The sequence below is a fragment of the Pelophylax lessonae genome (genome assembly GCF_965119305.1).
Source record: "Pelophylax lessonae genome assembly, chromosome: 11".
Lineage (NCBI taxonomy): Eukaryota > Metazoa > Chordata > Amphibia > Anura > Ranidae > Pelophylax > Pelophylax lessonae.
In genome coordinates, this window is record NC_138778.1 from 131,729,942 (window position 1) to 131,751,714 (window position 21,773).

Sequence of the window (21,773 nt, forward strand, 5' to 3'; positions counted from 1 at the left end):
GGGAAGATTTGGGCTAGTAGGGATGATTGGGAATATTTATGATAGGAGGGTAAACATTTGGAGGGGGAGGATTTGTGCTAGGAGGTGGGATTGGGGGGAGAATTAATGCTGGGTGGGGGTACTCTGAGTGGGAGGAGAGGATTTGTGCTTGGAGGAGAAATTTGAGGAAGAGGATTTGTGCTAGGAGGGGTGATTTTTTTTGGGGTGGTTTGTGCTTGGGGGATTTGGAGAGAAAGAGGATTGAGCTTGGAGGGGGGATGAGAGGCAAAGATCTGTGCTGAGATGGGGGATTTCAGCAGGACAGCAGATTTGTACAGGGAGGAGGGGGAATTTATGCATAGTGGGTAAGCATGTAGATTAGTGTGCAATTGTTTTTTTTTTTTTTTGGGGGGAGGGGATGACACATAATGCTCATCCATCTTGGGGGGGGGGGGCAGTTTAGTATGTTTGCCCTGAGCTTTGGGAGACCTGATCTGAAATATTTGCCTGGGGGGGGGGGGGGGGGTTGGGGTTGTTATACTAACTTCCTAACTGTACTAGCTTCCAGCTGTCCTGGATTTATGATACACATAATCCATATATTATTATTGGTGATACACATAATAATCCATATATTATTATTGGTGGAGCCCATAGTCACCGGTCAGCACCATGGACACCCCATCAGTGACATGGAAGGGGATGTGCAGACACAGATCATACAATCACCCCACACACACAGACATAATAGTCGCTCCGCAGTCACTCTGCTGGATGTCTATGGACTTTCTCTATAGAACAAGATCTTATACTGAACATAGGTTGGCGCTGTGGGCGGACACGCCTACAGGGGAGGCGGGTGTAGAGGACACACCCACGGGAGGACGGTGGATAGATACCGCTATGGGACGGTGGGCGGAGTATGTGTAGGCGGGGTTTATAGCTATGCCCCGGGCTGTGTCTCGTCATTCGCCATGGCTCCTTGCTGTAGCTGGTTGTTTGGGATTGGACGCCGCGTTGTGTATGGCGGAATTCGCAGCCTGCCAACCACAAGATGTCCGGGTAAGTCTGGGGGGAGGGGATGTAATAGTAGTAGATGGGATGTATAGAGAACACACAGCTCCGTGTCATGTTCGTCCTATGACTTCAGTAGCAGTACACAGGAGATCTGTATTACAAGACATGATTCATATGACAGCCAGGCATGGAGGAGGCAGCCATGTATAATGTACGGGCTGTCTGTCATTAACCCCTTCCTGTCTGAACAGAGGGGCCCCCCCCCCCCCCCCAGGAGGTGATTCTGAGGGTGATCATATTTTAGGGCACCCCCCCCCACCATTAATTTCAATGGTTGGCTCTATGTGTGGAAAATGTGCAAAGAAAAAATGTGGTGGTATGATTTATAAAATTGCATTAAAAGTCATGGCATTAGCATTGCAGTAGCATGCGTGGTGGCGGTGGGCACAAACATGCGCGGTGGTTTGCGTGGCGGTGGTGGGCGCAAACATGAGGGTGGCGGTGGGCGCAAATATGCGTGGTTGCGGTGGGCACAAACATGCGCGGCGGTTTGCGTGGTGGCGATGGGTGCAAACATGCATCGTGGCGGTGGGCACAAACCTGCGCGGTGGTTTGCGTGGTGGCGATGGGTGCAAACATGCGCGGTGGTTTGTGTGGTGGCGGTGGGCGCAAACATGCATGGTGGCGGTGGGCGCAAACATGCGTGGTGGTTTGCGTGGTGGCGGTGGGCGCAAACCTGCACGTTTGCTATATGCATAGGAATTAGGCATAAATTGCACCACACACCTCCTCAGAAGGCAGAGTGTTTCTGTGCAGTGCAGGAAAATACACCATTCTATACAATTTCCCGCACTGCGCCTGTGTGAGCCAGCCCTTCACCGCCTCAATCCAGAACAATTCTGACACTTCTCACAGACCTAGTAAAATCTGCCTCCTCCTTTTTTTTTTTTTTTTTTTCTTTTTTGGTAGAAAATGACTTGGAACCCCCCCCAGATAATATATATTTTATGAAAACCGGAGCCCTAGAGAATAAAATAGTGGGTGTTGCAATGTTTTATATAACATGATCTTTGCACAGCCATTCTTCAAATGCAGGTTTTCAGGAAGAAATACCCTTTAATGAATTTTACTGCACATAAATACAATATGATGCCCATTTTCTTTGTATAATAGGAAAGATGATGTTACGTCTAGTAAACCGATACCTAACATGTCACACGTGGGTTGGGTAAGATTGGGCACGAATCTGAAATGGTGACAAACTATGCTGAATTAAATTAACTATAGGTGGCACTAGAACTGCATAATAATCATTAAAAAAAAAAATCCCGATCTCCACGATTCTGTGCAGAGTCGTCTTCTGCTCACAGCTGTCCAAAAAAAAAAAAGCCTGTAGCAAAGTTAATCATAACATTGCTCAGCACTGAGATATAAAAAGAAACATTGTATCATTTGGTTCTTTAATGGCACTTTTCCACTGCAAGTACCGGCTCGGCTCTACTCGGCCCGGTTTGCTTTTCCACTGCTGGTACCACATGGTATAGTGTCGGAACGGTTCAGTACGGTACGGTACGGTATAGGTTTGCTTTTCCACTAAAGTAGTACTAAGTTAAGTGGGTGGGATAACAACGGGGTGGGTGGGATTCTCTGACCAATTAGTGGCTAGTAGTGACTGCATGCAAAGGATTGTGGGATATGGTACCAGTTTGGTACCTGTTGGAACCACAATTGAGTAGGTACTGTTTTTTCAGAGCCGTACCGTACCGTTTGGTTCCATGCAGTGGAAAAGCAAACCTATACCGAACCGTTCCGACCCTATACCATGCGGTACCAGCAGTGGAAAAGCACAAAAGGGTGCCGAACCGGTACGGTTCCATGCAGTGGAAAAGCGCCATTAGAGATCAAAGGAATAAACTTCGGTCTGTAAGGCTCCATGTACACGGGACGCTGGAAATGGCCGTTTAGGAGCAGTTGGGCGTTTTTTTCAGAAGCCCCTGAACCCACCTCGGTTATCTTATCTGTCCATGTACACAGGGTCCTTTACAGTCATTTGCAGGCAGTTGCGTTCAGGGACTTTTTTTAGAACGCAATTATTTGCGTTCGAACGTGTGTTTTCCCGGCGTTTCAAACGCACAAATGCGTCTGAACGCGATGACCTGCGTTTAGAGTTCGCGTTTTTCCATTTTAAAGGGGAATCATTTTTTTGACCTCCTAGGAACGGTTCTAAACGCAAAACGCCTGCTAAACGCAGGTGCAAACGCGCCCTGACGGAAGTTTCAAACGTCCTAAAAATTCCAGCATTCAAAGGGACTTTTCTCTATCGCTCATTGACAGACGTAGTCCTCGGTGATTCAACACCCTCGGGTTATGCTGCCCTCTACAGGAGTAGGACTAGACAGGAAAGAAAACGTTCTGGCCACACCCTAGGGGCAGTCCCAGAGGGTATATCCTCTCACTTCCTGCTACAGCAAATCAGTTTTTTTCTGTCTAGTTAGGAGTAAGGACCTAGATGCCTTGCTGGGATCTTTGGTCCTGGCAGGATTTTTTTCTTAGAAAAGATTTTTTAGACAGCTTTTTTTCTCCAGTGTTCCTGTGAGATCTTCAAGCAAGAAAGCTGAACTGGGCGACGGGCTGGATGTTGAGATCCAGTGGTCACCCCAGTTCAGCCTACGAGCGCGTGCAGGCCATAGCTCCGCGCTGGGTCGGCCGCGACATAGTCCCACTGGACGGGGACTGACCCTGCGAGTTAAACGTCTCGCTGAAACGCCAAAGACCAGGAGTCATGGCGTCCGTATTGGTCGACAGCCCTCCTACCTCGGTGGAGAGGGGTACTGTCAGGAGTTGGCGCCCGCCTGGTTCCGGTATGGTGAGTAGTATGTTCCCCCTTTCCCCCTGATGGGTCTTGTGGTGAACGCGGGCCCCTCTCTGTAATGGTAAGGATGGGTTCCCCTCTATCCTATAACATGTCACAGATCCCCCTAATTGAGTGTGATTTTTGTGTACAAGAAGCCAGGAGGCTTGGTTTGGGAGCTGACAATCTAATTGTAAAAATGTGAAAATGATTGTAGTCAGTGGCAGTACTAGAACTTTACTGTGATAGTATAAGGTATCCTACCTGTCAGTAGCCACAGGGCGATGTCTATACATGTATACTGCATTCCAGATTATTCCTCCAGCTAAGCAGATGCCTCCCGACGGCCACGGACCGCATACGGCCCGCCAGGGTCCGGTACCGCTGACCACCATGAGGGTGAAGGGTTGTGAGGCCGAGATCCTTCTGCAGACATGCCGCTATTCTGTGCAGGCCGCCGCCATTGTCTGGTAGATCGCACGAGGCTGCCATTTTGGTGTAGCCTCGTGTCTCCAGCATGGGGGCGGCCATGTTTGAGGTGACTCAAACACCTCATGGAGCCAGGGGGAGGCGCCGGCAGGCGTGTTAAGGGGCGGAGCCGCCTCCTTTACCCAGGAAATAGGGCCAAAGCCTTCCTGTCTGTAACAAGACAAGCACTGAGCAAGCTGATGAAAACTTCTGTGCATCAGGGATGAGCCTTGGGGTCTCGCTCTCGCTCTCGCTCTCTCGCAGTTTTGGAGTCTTTGGTATCCCGGGTGGAGGTGGCCTGTCAGGGACGGGGGTCAAGAAGCGACCCCCGCCTACCCCTATTGTTTTTCAGATACGGATTCGGAGCTGGTCAATGCAGTTGCAGGTCCCTCTTAGGGGGCTGTTGTCTCAGGTAATATCTCCTCAGCAGTGAGGAGCACGTTTCTGCCTCCGCCATAGCACAAGAGTGGTGAATGCACTAGTTGTGTCCGTCCGGGAAACCTTTAGTCTTGAGGTTACACCGGCAGAGGTAGCTGAGACTGAGATTCCTTTTTGGTACTTGTTAGCCTACCAAAAGGGCGAAGGATTTTCCTTTACCCAAATGGGGTCGTTTTGAAACGAACCCCTGTTATTTCCAAACGCATGGCTAGGTGCTATCCGTTTGAGGAATTCCTCTTTAGAGGATAGACGGTACCACCTGCTGTCTTGCCACAGACTGTTAGGATAAAAGGACCTCGTAACTAACGAGGACCTTCCTTTTCTGCTCATAAAGAGTTGTTCGTTCCGCGAGGGCGGGCGATAAGGCGAAACCCCCTAAAGCCCCTTTAGAGGGGTTTCAAAGGGCGCTGGTCGGCTAAACAAAAAGTCCGGCTCAGCCAAGCCTGAAGATACAGCCTGATGCGCCCCTACCCATCTCTGGGGTGGGGGGGATGTCTTCACCGGCTTCTGGAGGACACAGGATCGAGTTTCGATCACTTCCACCGGTGCGATTCTTCCCTTCTAACATTGAACGGTTTCAGGGGTTCTATTCGAACCTATTCACAATGCCCAGGAAAGAGGGCAAGGTGCGTCCAAATCTGGACTTGGGAAGAAATAGAGTCCATCCGTACAGTGGTGGCCTCCCTGCATCAGGGGGATTTCCTGGCGTCCATAGACATTTAGGAGGCCTATCTTTATATCCCCATCATCGCAGGACATCAGCGTTTTTTCGCTTTCCCAAAGATCATCCCTGGTTCCCACCAGGAGACTGAACTATCTGGGCCTAAGGTTGGATACATCCTGGGCAAGAGAGTTTCTCCTTGCGGAGAAACTCCAGAAGGTTCAGTCAACGATTCGGATGTTGCTGTCCGTCAATTGGCTGGGACTGATGGTGGCCTTCTTAGAGGCAGTACCGTATACCCAGTCTCATACCCGAATTCTCCTGAAGGAGATTCTTTTTTAATGGAATCAGAATTCCGATTCCCTGGACAATCGGATCCGGTTGAGCGAGCGGACCAGGAAGTCTCCGATGCTCAACCAGGGGAAGTCATTTCTTCCGATAGTATCCAGATTACCAATAAGGGTATCGGAACTGAGAGCGATCAGATTTTGTCTGATTTACTGGATCGAGCAGCTCTAGAGCAGCCCGATTCGGATCCAATCGCATATGGCCTCTTCATCCAGAGGTTTTTCACTAGCTGTCCCTTCATTGGGACATCCCGGATGTGGGTCTGTTGGCACCTTGGCTTAACAGGAAGGTGCGGAGGTTTGTAGCTCGCGCCACGATCCTCTAGCGGACGCAGCAGAGACGCTGATCGCCCCGTGGGGGCAGTATCAGCTACGGCATGCCTTCCATCCTCTCAAGTTGCTGCGGGAACTTCTTCGCAGGATAGAGGTGGAGGGAATTCCAGTTATTCTGGAAATTCCGGACTGACCTCGTCGAGCCTGGTATGCCGACTTGGTGAGGCTAGTCGCGGACGCTCCTTGGAGACTTCCTCTCAGGGAGGATTTGCGGTCTCAGGGACCGATCTTCCATCTTGCTTTACAGTCGCTGGCTTAATGGCCTGGCCATTGAGACCCAGGTACTGAAGGACAAGGGAGTGTCAGCTTCAGTTATTCCTACCTCCAGTTAAAGCAAGGAAAGCGACTTCCAGCACATGGAAGTCTTATATTGCATGGTGTGAATCTATTGGATTTCCCCCACATACCTATTCGGTGATCCGAATCTTGGTCTGTCTGCAACAAGGGGTTGAGCAGAAACTATCCTTGAGCACGATCAAGGGTCAGGTTTTCGGCGTTAGCAATCTTCTTTCAAGAAACCTTTGGCTAATCATTCCTTGGTGCGGAATTTCATCCAGGGGGTGCGACATCTGGCTCCGCCAGTGCACGCACCCTTACCGCCTGGGATCTTAATTTAGTGTGGTCGGTTCTTCAGAAACTTCTCTTTGAAGATATTAGGGAGATTCCCTTGCTTACATTATCCCAGAAGGTGGCCTTCTTGGTGGCCATTACTTCTGTACGCAGGGTGTCAGAACTGGCCGCATTATCCTGTCGTTCCCCAGATCTGGTGGTTCATAGGGATAAGGTGGTTCTTCTTCTGAATCCATCCTTCCTTCCTAAAGTGGTTTTCGTAAGACGGACTCACTTTTTGTGATCACGGATAGCCCTTGAAGGGGGTTGCCTGTGTCTGCCGCGACCATATCTACATGGATCAGTCAGACGGTGGTACAGGCTTATTCTATTAAGGGTCAGAATCCTCCGTTCCCTGTTAGGGCGCACTTCACTCGAGCGCTCAGTACTTCCTGGGCCTATCGCCATCAGGCGTCAGTGGTCCAGGTATGTAAGGCGGCCACCTGGTCGTCGGTACATACCTTTTACAAAATTTTATAAAATTGATGTGATGGCATCAGCGGATGCCTCATTTGGCCGCAAGGTTTTGCAGGCCGCAATTTGAGGAGACCGGTGGTCTACCTCGGGGGTTTTTTTCTGTTGAAAAATTTTTGTTGAGTCTCATCATTGAGGATGAGCATTGTAAACTTCTAGTTGGCACCGGTTGGGCCTTCTAGATTGGATTTGATTTCCATTTTCCCACCCCTCATTTGTGGTACTGCTTTGGGACGTCCCGAAGGTGTTGAATCACCGAGGACTACGTCTGTCAATGAGCGATAGAGAAAAATTGATTTTTGTAAAATCTTACCGTAAAATCCTTTTCTCTTAGCTCATTGACAGACGTAGTACCCGCCCCTCTGTTTTTGAGTTGGGTTGGGTTAAATTCTCTAAACACTGCTTTGTGACATAACTGATTTGCTGTAGCAGGAAGTGAGAGGATATACCCTCTGGGACTGCCCCTAGGGTGTGGCCAGAACGTTTGCTTTCCTGTCTAGTCCTACTCCTGTAGAGGGCAGCATAACCCGAGGGTGTTGAATCACCGAGGACTACGTCTGTCAGTGAGCTAAGAGAAAAGGATTTTACGGTAAGATTTTACAAAAATCCATTTTTAACAACTTCCCGTGTACATGGAGCCTTAATGAGGGAAGTTTATCCATTTAGACCCCGTTCACACTGGGGCGACCTGTCAGGCGACCTGGTCGCTTCGACCTGGTCGCCTGACAGGTCGCCTGTCAATAGATTAGCACAGGACCCGTTCTAATAGGAGCGTCACAAGTCGCTCCGACTTAGAAAAAGGGTCCTGAGCTTCTTTGGGGCGACCGGGAGCGACCTGCATTGACTTCAATGATATGAAGTCCATGCATGCCGCTCCGAGGTCGCGGTGCGAGCTGCGCACCGCGATTTCACAGGCCGCCCCGGCAAGTCGGGTCCCACCTGTGTGAACCGGCTCTTAAAGTGATTGTTTTTAAAAAAAAAAAATTAGATTTTACAAACATGTTATACTTACCCCCTCTGTGCAGTTGGTTTTGCACAGAGCAGCCCGGATCCTCCTCTTCTCGAGTCCCTCTTTTGTGCTCCTGTCGAGTGCCCCCACAACAAGCAGCTTACTATGGGGGCATCTGTATGTCCATTCAGACACAGAGCTGCCTTTCAGCCCCGCTCCCTCCTGATTGGCTAACTGACTTTGACAACCGCAGGAGCCAGGGCTGCGTGTCTCAGCCAATTCGGATGGAGAGTCCCAGAGAGCCGAGGGACTCCTGGACATCGCTGGATAGAGAAGGGGCTCAGGTAAGAGGGGGCACTGGGATGGCTGCTACACACAGAAGGCTTTTTATTTTAATGCAAATTCATTAACATAAAAAACTTCCCTAACTTTACAACTCCTTTTAAAGACTAATCTTTTTTTCTGACACTTGTTGTTTACAAGTTAAAATTTATATTTTTTTGCTAGAAAACTTCTTAGAATTCCCCCCTCTGTTGTTGGAGAGGATACATTGTTACTAGAAGGGGCTCTATTGTGACTGGCTGCAGGGGATCTATTTTACTGCTTTTGTTGGTATCATTAACATATTCCATACAAATGAATTGCTTTGGTCTGTATTCTCTAAAAATGCAGTAATGGGAGGTGAGTAGGGGGTGGAACCAGGGAACAGTACTTAGGTAGATAGGGGTGGAGAAAAGGGGGTCGGAAAGTGGGAGTTCCTGCACCTATTCTCTGAGGAAAAAAAAGCTATATATATATATATATATATATATATATATATATATATATATATATATATATATATATATATATATATATATATATATATATATATATATATATATATATATATAATTTTTTCTCACCAGAGACCCTAGAGAATAAAATGGCGATTGTTGCAATATTTTATGTCACACTGTATTTGCGCAGTGGTCTTTCACACGCAAAATACACTTCAATGAATTAAAAAAAAAAAAAAAAAAAAAAAAACGTTAAGTTAGCCCAATTGTTTTGTATAATGTGAAAGATGATTTTACGCTTAGAATCGTGATCTTTATTATAAGCAAAAAAAAAAAAAAACGGGATTCTCATTTTATCAGGAATGGTGTAGCTCTTTATGGTGCAGCAATTTAAACTTCTTTGCAGATTACCTGTTTACAGTTGTGCAGGAGGTCTGGCGCTAGAATTATTGCTCTCACTCTGACGTTCGCGAAGATACCTCACATGTGGTGCAATTGCCGTTTACATATGAATGCGGGACCTAAATGTGCATTCACATTTGTATGTGGGCAGGGGCACTTAAATTTTTTTTTAAATTTAATCACTTGTGCCCACTGGACACTTTCACCCCCTTCCTGCCCAGGCCAATTTTTAGCTTTTAGCGCTGTCACACCTTGAATGACAATTGGTCTTGCAACACTGTACCCAAACTAAATTTTTCATAATTTTTTTGAAATGGAGCTTTTTTTTATGTTGGTATGTAAATTACCACTGGTATTTTTTTGCTAAACAAAAAAAACCTAAACATTTTGAAATGATGTGGTGGTCATGTTTAGGCGGCTCTCATGGGCACAGATAGGCAGCGATGATGGGCACTACTGATGCATACTGATTTGACGGATAGGCGACAATTTCAGGCACTACTGATGGCACGGATAGGCGGCAATGATAGGCACTACTGATGCATACTGATGGCACGGATAGGTGGCAATGATAGGCACTACTGATGGCACAGATAGGTGGCAATGATAGGCAACACTGATGGCACGGATAGGCAGCAATAATAGGCACTACTCATGGCCCAGATGGGTGGCACGGTGTGGAAGCACTGGTGGAGACTGATTGGTATCACTGGTGGGCACTGTTGGTTACACTGAAAATCAGGAGACTGATGATCAGTGCCCTGATTGTCTGTCAGTGGAGATGCCTCTGCTGAGAAATGCCGCTTACCAGTTCTCCTCAAGCGCTGTCAGCTTGAAGAGAGGAATGCCAATAACCGGATTTTCTGTTTACACTATGACCAACTGTGATTGGACACAGCTGGTCACATGGTAAAGAGCCTACATCATAGGCTCTTTACTGTGATCGGTGATGGCAATTGCGGGAGCTGTGATGTCATCCGCAGGCTCCCCTGCCACCAGCCATTGTCAGTGCTCCCTCCTCTCCTCTGCCGCCAGCCATTGTCGGGGCTTCCTCCTCTCCTCTGCCACCAGCCATTGTCGGCTTTCCCTTCTCTCCCCTGCCGTCAGCCCCCGTCCGCGCTTTTTCTTCTCCTCTGCCGCCAGCCCCCGTCGGTGCTTCTTCTTCTCCTCTGCCGCCAGCCATTGTCGGCGCTTCCTCCTCTCCTCTATTTCTTCTTTTTTTTTCTGGGTGCGGGGCAGCTTTTTTTTTTTTTTTTTTTTTTTTTTTTTTTTTAAAACTGGCTCCTAACTTTTTTAGCTGGCTCCTAGATTCAAAGAAGATTTGTCAACCCCTGGAGTAGCCCATGAACTATTTTGCAAAAAGCTCAGCAACTGGATCACATGGTACTACGGCACCATGCGATCTAGTGCAGGCAAACACACTGCGTTTGGGGTGTCACTAATATCTGCTGCAGATGGCAGGTACAGTGCATTTTGAATGTGGTGCAGGAAACACACATGGAATGCAGACTAATCATAGGCTATCGCAGAGATTAGGTGATGAAGTGTTGATCATTCCATCTCCCAGTCATTAATACAAGACCCAGAGCTGTCAGTGATGGTCTTCATGCTGGGAGTGCTCTGTGCACAAACATAACTACACATGTATGAATCCCCATTTCAGTGAGGCCACATGTGTGCATGCGCTCGATGGGGAAGGGGGTTAAAGGTTCATTACACATGGCAGTGTTTGACAAGCATTAGGGCTCATTTACACAAGTGTCTAAAATGGCATATTTGTGTGTGTGTGTGTGTGTGTGTGTGTGTGTGTATATATATAATGGGACAGACACCATAGGTAGGTTCCTGTGTTGTGAAGGTAGACGCCCCAAGTGGCCAGGGTTTATTTTATGTTTGTTTGATTTATGCTGTTTGGATGCTTGCACTTGTTTCCAGCAAATTGGAAGAATAAACCATAGACCGTTGTTTTCAACCACTCCTCGGCTGTCTCTCTGTGTAGCGAATCCACACCCGCTACCGAGCCAACCCCTTACTATATATATGGCAGTGCGGCTCTCCTGCGCAAACTGACGTAGACCTACGTCGGTCGCGTGCCTGCAGCTAGGGGGCGAGCATGCACCACCACCGACACACTCCCGCCCCCACTCGGCAGCGGGGAAGCCGATTGCCGCCGACCACCTGCGATCGCTCCCCGCTGAGAGAGGAGAATGGTCAGCTCTTGTAAACACAGCTAACTGTTATTCTCCCTTAAATGATCAGAGTGCCTGTGATCCTTCTATATAGGATCACAGTTCTCTATGGTCATTTCACAAGCCACGCCCCCCCACAGTTAGAATCACTCCCCTAGGCTCACATTTAACCCCTTCTCTGCCAGTGTCATTATTACAGTAAGGCCCCTTTCACACATACAGTTCAGTTAATCAGTTCAGTCACGTCAAAATGTATCGGTTTTCCATCCGTTTTTTTTTTTTTTTTTTTTTTTGCATTCACTACCAATGAAAAAATGGATGAAAAAAGGACCGTTGTCCGTTATCTGTTTTTTTGACGGATGAAAAATAGGGCATTCATCTGTTCCACAAAACAGACATTGACGGAAGTGGATGAAAACGGATGATTATCCGTTGTCCTCCATTTTTACATAGAGATATCTGCACTGATGTCCGTTTTTCATCCATCAACGGATGGATGGAAAATGGACAAACGGACCGTATGTATGAAAGGGGCCTAACAGTTGATATTTTTAGCACTGATTACTGTAGTAATGTCACTGGTCCCCCCAAAGTGTCAAAAATGTCAGTTTGCTGCGGACAGATCGGACACCTATGTCGCAGTCCCGCTAAAAATTGCAGATTGCTGCCATTACTAGTAAAAAAAAATGACATAAATCTTTCCTGTAGTTAGTAGATGCGACAACTTTTGCGCAAACCAATCAAAAGACGCTTATTGCCCTTATTTATTTTTTTTTTTTTACCAAAAATATGTAGCAGAATACAAATTGGCCTAAAATGGTAAACAAATTCAGATTTTGTTTTTAATTTTTTTTGAAAATGTTATATAGCAAAATGTGAAAAAAATATATAAAAAGAAAAATTTATATATATATATTAGTGGGAGATTAGCTCGGTGGCGGGTATGGATGACCCCTTCAGGGGGTTTGTTACACAGGGAGATAGCCGAGAAGTGGTTGCAAACAGTTTGGTTTATTCATGCAATTTTCTTCACCAGACTGCAAGCGTCAAAATAAAATAAAACACAAAATAAATCCTTGCCACTTTGGGCGGCTACCTTCTCGCATACAGGAACCTACCTACGGAGTCTGTCTCCAACCTACTGTTGGGCAAACTTTGCTGATCCTACAGCAGACACTCAATAGTCCATTTATTTTCTCTTCTCACAGCACATGTTCATTGGACTTTCCTTTCACATAGAAGACATCCCTTTGTTTCTCTTAACACTCTTCACATAGCAACCATTCCTTTGCTTGTCTCTTCACATAGCAAACAGTGCATTTATTTCTTTCCACATAGAAATAGTCCAAGACCTCACCTTGAGTAGTCTTCACACTTGTTACCCTCCTCAGCGCACATCGCTTCAGGAGGTCTTCCCCATGCTTACACAGCTTTCAGGGGGCACACATCTGACTGTCCTCTCCCCATGCCCACACAGCGTCAGGAGGCAGCAAACAATAGACTTCCTTTGGACAAATTATAGAGGCCTTCCTCATTCCGAACAGCTGAAGGCCTTTCAACTTCCTTAAGCCGTCCTGGCTACCTTTTCTGCTGCCTTTGCAGCCGACACCCTATAGTAATTGGTGAATTTTCTAGACCAGGTGGAAATGTATCTCCTGTCTGTGACTACATCCACAGATTTACCTGACTTCCTGTCACTATATATATTTTTTTTTAGAATTGCTGCTCTATTTTTGTTTTATAGCATAAAATATAAAAATCGCAGAGGTGATCAAATACCACCAAAAGAAATCTCTATTTGTGGGGAAATAAAAGGATATCAATTTTGAGTACAGCGTCGCACGACCGCGCAATTGTCCATTAAAGTAACGCAGTGCCGAATCGCAAAATAGGGCCTGGTCATTAAGGGGGAAAATCCAGAAGTGGTTAAAGGAGTTGTAAAGTCAGAAGGCTTTTTTTATCTTTATGCATTCTTTGCCTTAAGATAAAGTTTCTGGGTGTAGCAGCCCCCCAGCACCCCCTAATACTTAATACTTTGTCCAGCAATGTCCACAAGGCCATCAGGGACTCTCCCACCTGATTGGCTGGGACACAGCTGCGGCTGTCAATCAAAGTCAGTTAGCCAATCAGGAGAGAGAGGGGTGGAGCCGAATGGCAGCTCTGCATCTGGATGGACAGATGGAGCTGCAGCTCAGCTTGGGTGCCACCATATAGTCAGCTGCTTGCTGTGGAGGCACTCAACAGGAGGGAGGGGCCAGGAGCAGCAAAGAGGGACCCGAGAAGAGGAGGATCCGGGCTGCTCAGTGAAAATCCAACTGCAAAAAGGTGGTAACTATAACATGTTTGTTTAAAAAAAAAAAAAAAAAAAAAAAAGACTTTACAATCATTTTAAGGTAAAAAAAAACACCCGTGCTGCAGGATCCCAAAGCCCCCCCCCCCACCCCAGCGCGCCCCCTCCTTATACATACTTGAGCCCAATCTAGTGATGTGCACAAGAGCAGCGGCTTTCGCAGTGGTCTCCCTCCTCACTGGGTAGATTGATAGGAAGGGGAGCCATTGGCACCCACTGTTGTCAATCAAATGCTCTGGCTCAGGAGCGAGGGGCAAGCCTGCCCAAGTGCCCTTGCTGAAAAGGAGAAGCCTGGAGTGCCAGCGAGGGACCCCAGAAGAGGATCGGGGCTGTTCTGTGCAAATCCATTACACAGAACATGTGTTTAATTTTTTTTTTTTTTTTTCCTTTTTAATGTTACTTTAAGGCTTGTTCACACTTGACTAAATTTTCTAATCCTTAACCGGTTGCCGACCGCCGCAAGTACATATACTGCGGCGGTCAGCCCCGGCCAGGCAAAGTGACGTGTGTATATATATATATATATATATATATATATATATATATATATATATATATATATATATATATATATATATATATATATATATATATATATACGTCACTAGCCTGTCACTTGCTTGTGAGCCAATAGCGGGCGAGCGCGCGCCCGCCCCGGCTCGTTCCCTGAGAAGTCCGTGCGTGTGACCGGCGGACCCCATGTCCGCCGGTCACTCACGATCGTCCTCCGTGAAGGGAGAAAGGCAGGTGGCTGATGTAAACAAGCCGCCTGTCATTCTCCCCTGTGTAGGAATGGTGATCATTCGGTTCTACTATGTAGGACCGTTGATCACTGTTCCTACACCAGTAGCCATGTCCAATCGCAGTAAGAAGCACGCCCCTAGGGACACACTTAACCCCTCCTTCCCCAATAAAGTTAACCCCTTCCCTGCCAGTGTCATTTTGCGGTAACAGTGCATATGTATAGCACTGATTACTGCAGTAATGTCACTGGTAACCCCAAAAGTGTCAAAAATGTCAGTCAAGGGTCCGATCTGTCCGCCGCAATGTCGCAGTACCGCAAAAAAATTTGCATATCGCCGCCATTGTGTTAAAAAAAAAAAAAGCCAAAAATGACAGAAATCTTTCCCTTTGTTAGTAAACGCGATAACTTTTTTTTTTTTTTTTTTTTTTTTTTTTTTTTTTTTACCAAACATATGTAGCAGAAAACAAATTGGCCAAAAATGTTAAAAAAATTTTGATTTTTACATTTTTTTTGGGGGGGAATTTCATATAAAAAAAATGTGAAAAATATTGTTATTTTTGCAAAATTGTCGCTCCTTTTTTTGTTTATAGCGCAAAAAGTAAAAATCGCACAGGTGATCAAATACCACCAAAAGAAAGCTCTGTTTGTGGGGAAAAAGAGGACGTCAAATTATTTTAGGTACAGCGTCGCACGACCGCGCAATTTTCCGTTAAAGTCATGCAGTGCCGAATCGCAAAAAAGACCCTGGTCAGGAAGGGGGTAAAATCTTCCGGGTCTTAAGTGGTTAACAAATGCTCCTATAGTGTTAGTATGGGCGTTAGACTGGCGTTAATGAGCTTTAGTATGGACATTAGACTGGCATTTTACAAGTGTTCATGACGAGTTAAAAATGCTCCTTAAACACCCTATGGGCAGTTTTAAAGCATTTGATGAACGTTAAGGCGTGTTAAAGCTGCTCCACAAATGCCTATTCCATTACAGGAAATCCACTACAGTAGTCGTAATTTCCCACGCTGAAACTGCCTACCAGAGCATTTGCGAAGCGTTACAATAGACTTAAATGGGAGATGTTGAAAGGCTTCAAATGCCTTCTGACTTTTTTTTTTTTTTAAGAATAAGTATCATTTTGTGGACATGTGTGCTGTGGCTTTCCCATCTGGCAGGTACCATTCAGTATAATTACTTTTTGTATTCTTTATTAGAGGATGGGGTTTGAGTCTAATGCTGGCCATACACTATACAAAAAATCGTTCAAATTCATTTTTGAAAAACAAACACTTGGCCGTGAGAGCAAACGATCGTGCAATCATGTAATGACCGATAAATCGTTCAATGGACATAAATGATTGAGTTCTTTTTAGTTTACCAGTGTTAGGAGTAATGTATATTTTCTTCTCATTACATAAAGGTCTGCAGAGAACACTGACCTCAGCTGCACACCCTCTACAGATCTGCATTGTTGGCAGTGGTCCTGCTGGATTTTACACAGCTCAGCACCTGTTAAAGGTAAAAATGAACTGCTTATACTTTTCTATTTCAGTTATTTTTGTATTGAAATTATTTTACCTAAGCAATGCAATTTAGGAGTACACATCATGGCTTGTGATGTGCAAATCTCCCGTCACAGCATAATTAATAGATGTAGCTTTTGAGGGCACAATGTAGCCAAACCTCACTGGGAGTCTGGCGACAATTAAGGCCCCTTTCACACCTGTGCGACCTAAAAGCCGCGCAATTTAGCCGCAACTTTTTTGTCGCGATTTTGACTGGACTTGTAGCTATGTCTATATCTATGGACCTAAAAAAGCATCAAAGTCGTGCAGGGACTACTTTGAAGCAGGGCCGTCTTTAATATTGATTGGACCATGGGCAAAAATTTTCTTGAGCCCCCCCCCCCCATGCAATTTCGCTCTCCACCCCAACATCCCAAAAAAACAAATAAACCTGCACATAGACTTATCTCAAAAAATGTTACTTATTTACCATAAAGAACTGGTCCACAGTCACTGATTGGTTGCTAGATGTTACTGCACATCCTTACTGCTCACTGATTGGTTGCTAGAGGTTACTGCTAGTGTTGAGCGAACACGGACTGTATTATTTGCGCGTCCGTACTGGATAACTGGATTTTTGTTACCCAGACATGGACCCGAAAACTTTACTGTATATTCGGGTTTAAAATCCGTGTTCGGTAATTTTATTTCCTGTTTTGTATGTAATGGCGCGCTTTTAATGACGCGGTTTCAACAGCCAATCAACAAGCGTTTAACTGGTGTGCCATAGTAGCCATCACAGCCATGCCTACTAATGGCATGGCTGTGATTGGCCAGCTGAAGCATGTGACCCAGGTCTTTATAAGCTCGAGACACAGCGCGGTGTGCATCAGTCTGTTCTAGTGTAGGGAGAGAGCACACACAAAGGTGCTGGCTGCTGCTGATTAGGGACAGAGACAGGAAAAAAAAAACATTGTGGCTGAAAATAATGTAGGGACAGGTCGGAATGTAGGCAGGGAAAGATAGAAAAGCATTTTAGGGACAGGCTGGAGAGAGTAGGCAGGGAGAGATTAGGAGACACAGGACAGAACAATCGTCCGTTAGCGATCTACATCGATTTTGCTGTGTGGGGGGTGGTGCAGTGAACGATCTTTTTGTCCTCACTTGAGCCCACTGAGGAGGAGGGAGAAAAAAAAATATTTTTATCAGTCTGTTGTGTGCAGCGTTCAGCTATATTTTACTACACAGTGCTGTTCTAATCTGCTATTTAAAAATGACAAATTTAAAGGGGAATTTTTTTTTTTTTTTTTTCCTTTCATAGCCTGCTGCTGACCGTGACATAAAACATAAGACACTGCTGTGTTCACATCTGCTATTGAAAAATCACCAATTAAAGTGAAAAATAATTATTAATTTTTTCATTCATACGTTACTGTGACATACAGCCTTTACACACAGTGCTGTTCTAATCTGCTATTTAACAATTACAAATTTAAAGGGGAGTTTGTATGTGTGAGATACACCGTTTTATATACTTTTTTTCTATTCCGCTATTCAATATACACCCTTTTGGGGTGAAAAAAATTAAATTGCGGCATAGTCTGTACCGGTACGTGTGAGATACACCTTTTAAATTTGTTTGGCGTATCTCCTTCCACCGCCGAGGATTGCAGAGCGCTTCAGTTTGCCTCCTGTCCCAAAGTCCTCCTACTCCTCTTCCTCATCCTCCCTTTAGGGTACAAAAAATTGTAATCGGGGCCTAGTCTGTGTTTGTACGTGTGAGATACACCATTTTATATACTTTTTTCTATTCCGCTATTCAATATACACCCTTTTGGGGTAAAAAAAATTAAATTGCGGCATAGTTTGCATATTTGACTGTGAGATACACCCGTGGGATAGTGTTGTTGATTTGTTCCGCTATTCAATAAACACCTTTTCTAGGGCAAGATCATAAATTACAGAAATATGAGAAGAACGTCAAATAGGGGCCGTGGCCTGGGTCGTGGTGCTGCTGGTAGAGCTCCTGTTGCAAGGAGAGGACATGGTCGATCTGTGCCAGCTACACGCACAAGTGAAACACCTTCCTCAAGTGTGAGTAGGCGACAGAACCTGCAGCAGTTTTTGGTAGGGCATCATGCGCCTCTACAAGTGTTGAGGCAAGAACAAGTACAGGCGATAGTAGATTGGGTTGCTGACAGTGCCTCCCAGTTCCTTCACATTGTCTCCCACCCAGTCTACTGCAGAAAGGTCCGAGTTGGCACCTGCAGTAGATGTCCAACCGTCTTTCACCTCACCCCCTTGCAAATCAGGCAAGCAGTCTCTTCTTCTTTTTGATGACTCTGTCAGCAGGGTTTCCCAGGGCCATCCACCTAGCCCTGCCCCAGAAGTGGAAGAGATTGAGTGCAGCGATGCCCAACCACTTATTTCTCAAGATGAGTACATGGAAGGACCATCGCAGCACGTCTCCGATGATGACGAAACGCAGGTGCCAACTGCTGCAGCACTCAGAATTGTGGAGACCGACAAGGAGGGCAGGGGTGAAGACTGGGTGGAAGATGATGTGGAGGACGATAAGGTCCTGCACCCCACATGGAATGAAGGTCATGCAGGTGACCTGAGTAGTTTGGAGGAAGAGGCGGTGGTCGCACAGAGCCACCAGCACAGCAGAAGAGGGAGCAGGGTGCAGAAGCGGAGTGGCCGCGCCCTAGACACTATGCCTGCTACTGCCCAACGCAGCAAGGGACCGAGCGCACCAAAGCCAGGTCAAAGGAGTTCTCTAGCGTGGAAGTTCTTCAGACAATGTGCTGATGACAGGACACGAGTGGTTTGCACGCTGTGCAATCAGAGCCTGAAGCGAGGCATAAACCTTCTCAACCTGAGCACAACCTGCATGATCAGGCATCTAAGTGCAAAGCACAAGCTGCAGTGGAGTAGACTCCTTCAAAACCAAGAAAGGTCTCTGGCTCCTCCTGCTTCCTCTTCTGCTGCAGTCTCTGCCTCTTCATCCACCTCTGTAGTGATACCGGCACCTGCCACCCCGCAAACAGAGGATCTGTCAGCAACACCACCACCTGGGTCACCAACCATCTCCACAATGTCCCGTGGAAGCGTTCAGCTTTCCATCTCCCAAACACTTGAGAGGAAGAGGAAGTACCCCCCTACCCACCCGCGATCCCTGGCCCTGAATGCCAGCATTTCAAAATTCTTGGCCTTTGAAATGCTGTCATTCCGATTGCAGGGCGCTTCAGTTTGCCTCCTACTCCGCTTCCTCATCCTCTACCGCCTCCTCATCCGGTCAGCGTAACACCTTCACCACCAACTTCAGCACAGCCAGGGGTAAATGACAGCAGGCAGTTTTAAAACTTGCCTGTTTGGGGGAAAAAACCACACACCGCGCAGTAGTTGTGGAGGAGCATGAAACAGCAGACCGATGAGTGGTTGCTGCCAGCGAGCCTCAAGCCCGGCCTGGTGGTGTGCGATAACGGGCGAAATCTCATAGCAGCTCTGGGCCTAGCCGGTTTGACGCACATCCCTTGCCTGGCGCATGTGCTGAATTTGGTGGTGCAGAGGTTCCTTTAAAAATTACCCTGATATGTCAGAGCTGCTGCAGAAAGTGCAGGCCGTCTGTGCGCACTTTCGGCGTTCTCACCCTGCTGCTGCTCGCCTGTCAGCGCTGCAGCGTAACTTCGGCCTTCCCGCTCACCGCCTCATATGTGACGTGCCCACAAGGGGGAACTCCACCTTGCACATGCTGGAAAGACTGGAGTTTTTAGCTGCAGCACGCACGCGTGAGTCGCTCTGCGGAACAGCACCACTTCACCACCAATAACTGGGCCTCCATGCGAGACCTGTGTGCCTTGTTGCGCTGTTTTGAGTATTCCACCAACATGGCCAGTGCCGATGACGCCGTTGTCAGCTTAACTATCCCACTTCTATGCCTCCTTCAAAAAACGATTCGGGCGATGATGGAAGAGGATGTGGCACAGGAGGAGGAGGAAGAGGGATAATTTCCAAGGCTTTCAGGGCAGTCATTCACAAGTAGTTCCGAGGGTGGGTTCCTGCACCCACAAACGCCAGGGACACAATTGTCCAGCAGGGGCACGGTTCTGGAGGATGAGGAGGAGGAGATGGAGGAGGAGATGAAACCATGTTCACAGCAGGGTGGCACCCAGGCCAGCTCATGGCCATCACTGGTGCGTGGCTGGGGGGATACAGAGGACACCGACGATACACCTCCCACAGAGGACAGCCTTTCGTTGCCCCTGGGCAGCCTGGCACACATGAGCGATTTACATGCTGCAGTGTCTCCACAACGACCCCCGAGTTGCCCACATTCTAACTTGTGCTGATTACTGGGTGGCCACGCTGCTGGATCCCCGTTACAAGGACAATGTACCGTCCTTAATTCACTCACTGGAGCGTGATCGCAAGATGCGCGAGTACAAGCGCACGCTGGTAGACGCGATGCTGCTGGCATTCCCACCTGACAGCGGGGCCACAGTGGAAGCACAAGGCCAAGGCGGAGGAGGAGGAGGAAGAAGAGGTCGCCAGGGCACCGCCAGCACCTCAGAAGGCAGGGTTAGCATGGCCGAAATGTGGAAAAGCTTTGTCAGCACGCCACAACAAACAGCAGCTCATATGGAACGTCTTAGCAGGAGGCAGCATTTCACCAACATGGTGGAGCAGTATGTGTGCACACGCCAACATGTAGTGAATGACGGGTCTGCCCCCTTCAACTTCTGGGTCTCCAAATTGGGCACATGGCCTGAGCTTGCCCTTTACGCCTTGGAGGTGCTGGCGTGCCCTGCAGCCAGTGTATTATCTGAATGGGTATTTAGCACGGCTGGGGGCGTTATCACAGACAAGCGCTGCCGCCTGTTCAGAGACAATGTGGACAAGCTTGCATTCATTAAAATTAACCAGGCATGGATCCCACAGGACTTTTCCGTACCTTGTGCAGAATAGAGATGGATACCGGCCTTACCCAGCCATTGTTATATTTTTGATCTTTTTTGGGGTGTACCCTAATTTAAATTGACTAAAAAAAGCAGTGTTGGCTACCTCGTCCCCCCTCCACCGTGGCTTCCACCTACACCGCCACCTCAACCTCCCTCCTACTCCATATGGGCCTCGTCCTTCACAGATGAAAATTGTTTTAATTTTCTGTTTTTTTTGTTTTAAGTTATTTACCTATCCACATTTGTTTGCAGGACACTTGCCATGCTCTACATTTTGCTGCCATTTGTAGCACTCTAGCCCTTTCCATTGTTTTTTTTAGAGCCATTTTAGTGCCTGAAAGTTCGGGTCCCCATTGACTTCAATGGGGTTCGGTATCCGGGTCAAGTTCGTAAAAAGTCCGGGTCAACTCTAGGTGTCCGCTCAACTCTAGTTACTGCACATTCTTACCGCTCACCCATTGGTTGCTAGAGGTTACTGCACATCCTTACTGCTAACTGATTGGTTGCTATAGGTTGTAAAGTAAACTGAGCTCAGTGCTAATCAGTCATCAATAAATACAGCAGCACTCTAATATACCCAATACTACTGTGTACATAAAAGATTTAAATAGAAAAGTCATGGGTGTGCGCACAGGGTGTGCCTGGGCACACCCTAATCACCCTGTGTGGCGCAGATTCCCCCTGTTTAGACCCCTGATGTTTCACCAAAGCCCCTTCATGGAGCTCCT

At 47.0% G+C, this 21,773-nt stretch overlaps 1 protein-coding gene across 1 annotated transcript in view; it reads left to right on the forward strand.

The window, feature by feature from the left end:
• The first annotated feature begins 934 nt into the window (after window positions 1-934).
• FDXR (ferredoxin reductase) overlaps window positions 935-21,773 on the forward strand; it is a 203,787-nt gene continuing 182,948 nt past the window's right edge. Inside the window, exons 1-2 of the mRNA XM_082271385.1 lie at window positions 935-1,041; window positions 16,000-16,097. Coding sequence (XP_082127511.1) covers window positions 954-1,041; window positions 16,000-16,097 — 186 coding nt within the window. The 5' untranslated portion in view covers window positions 935-953. The remainder of the gene's footprint in view (window positions 1,042-15,999; window positions 16,098-21,773) is intronic.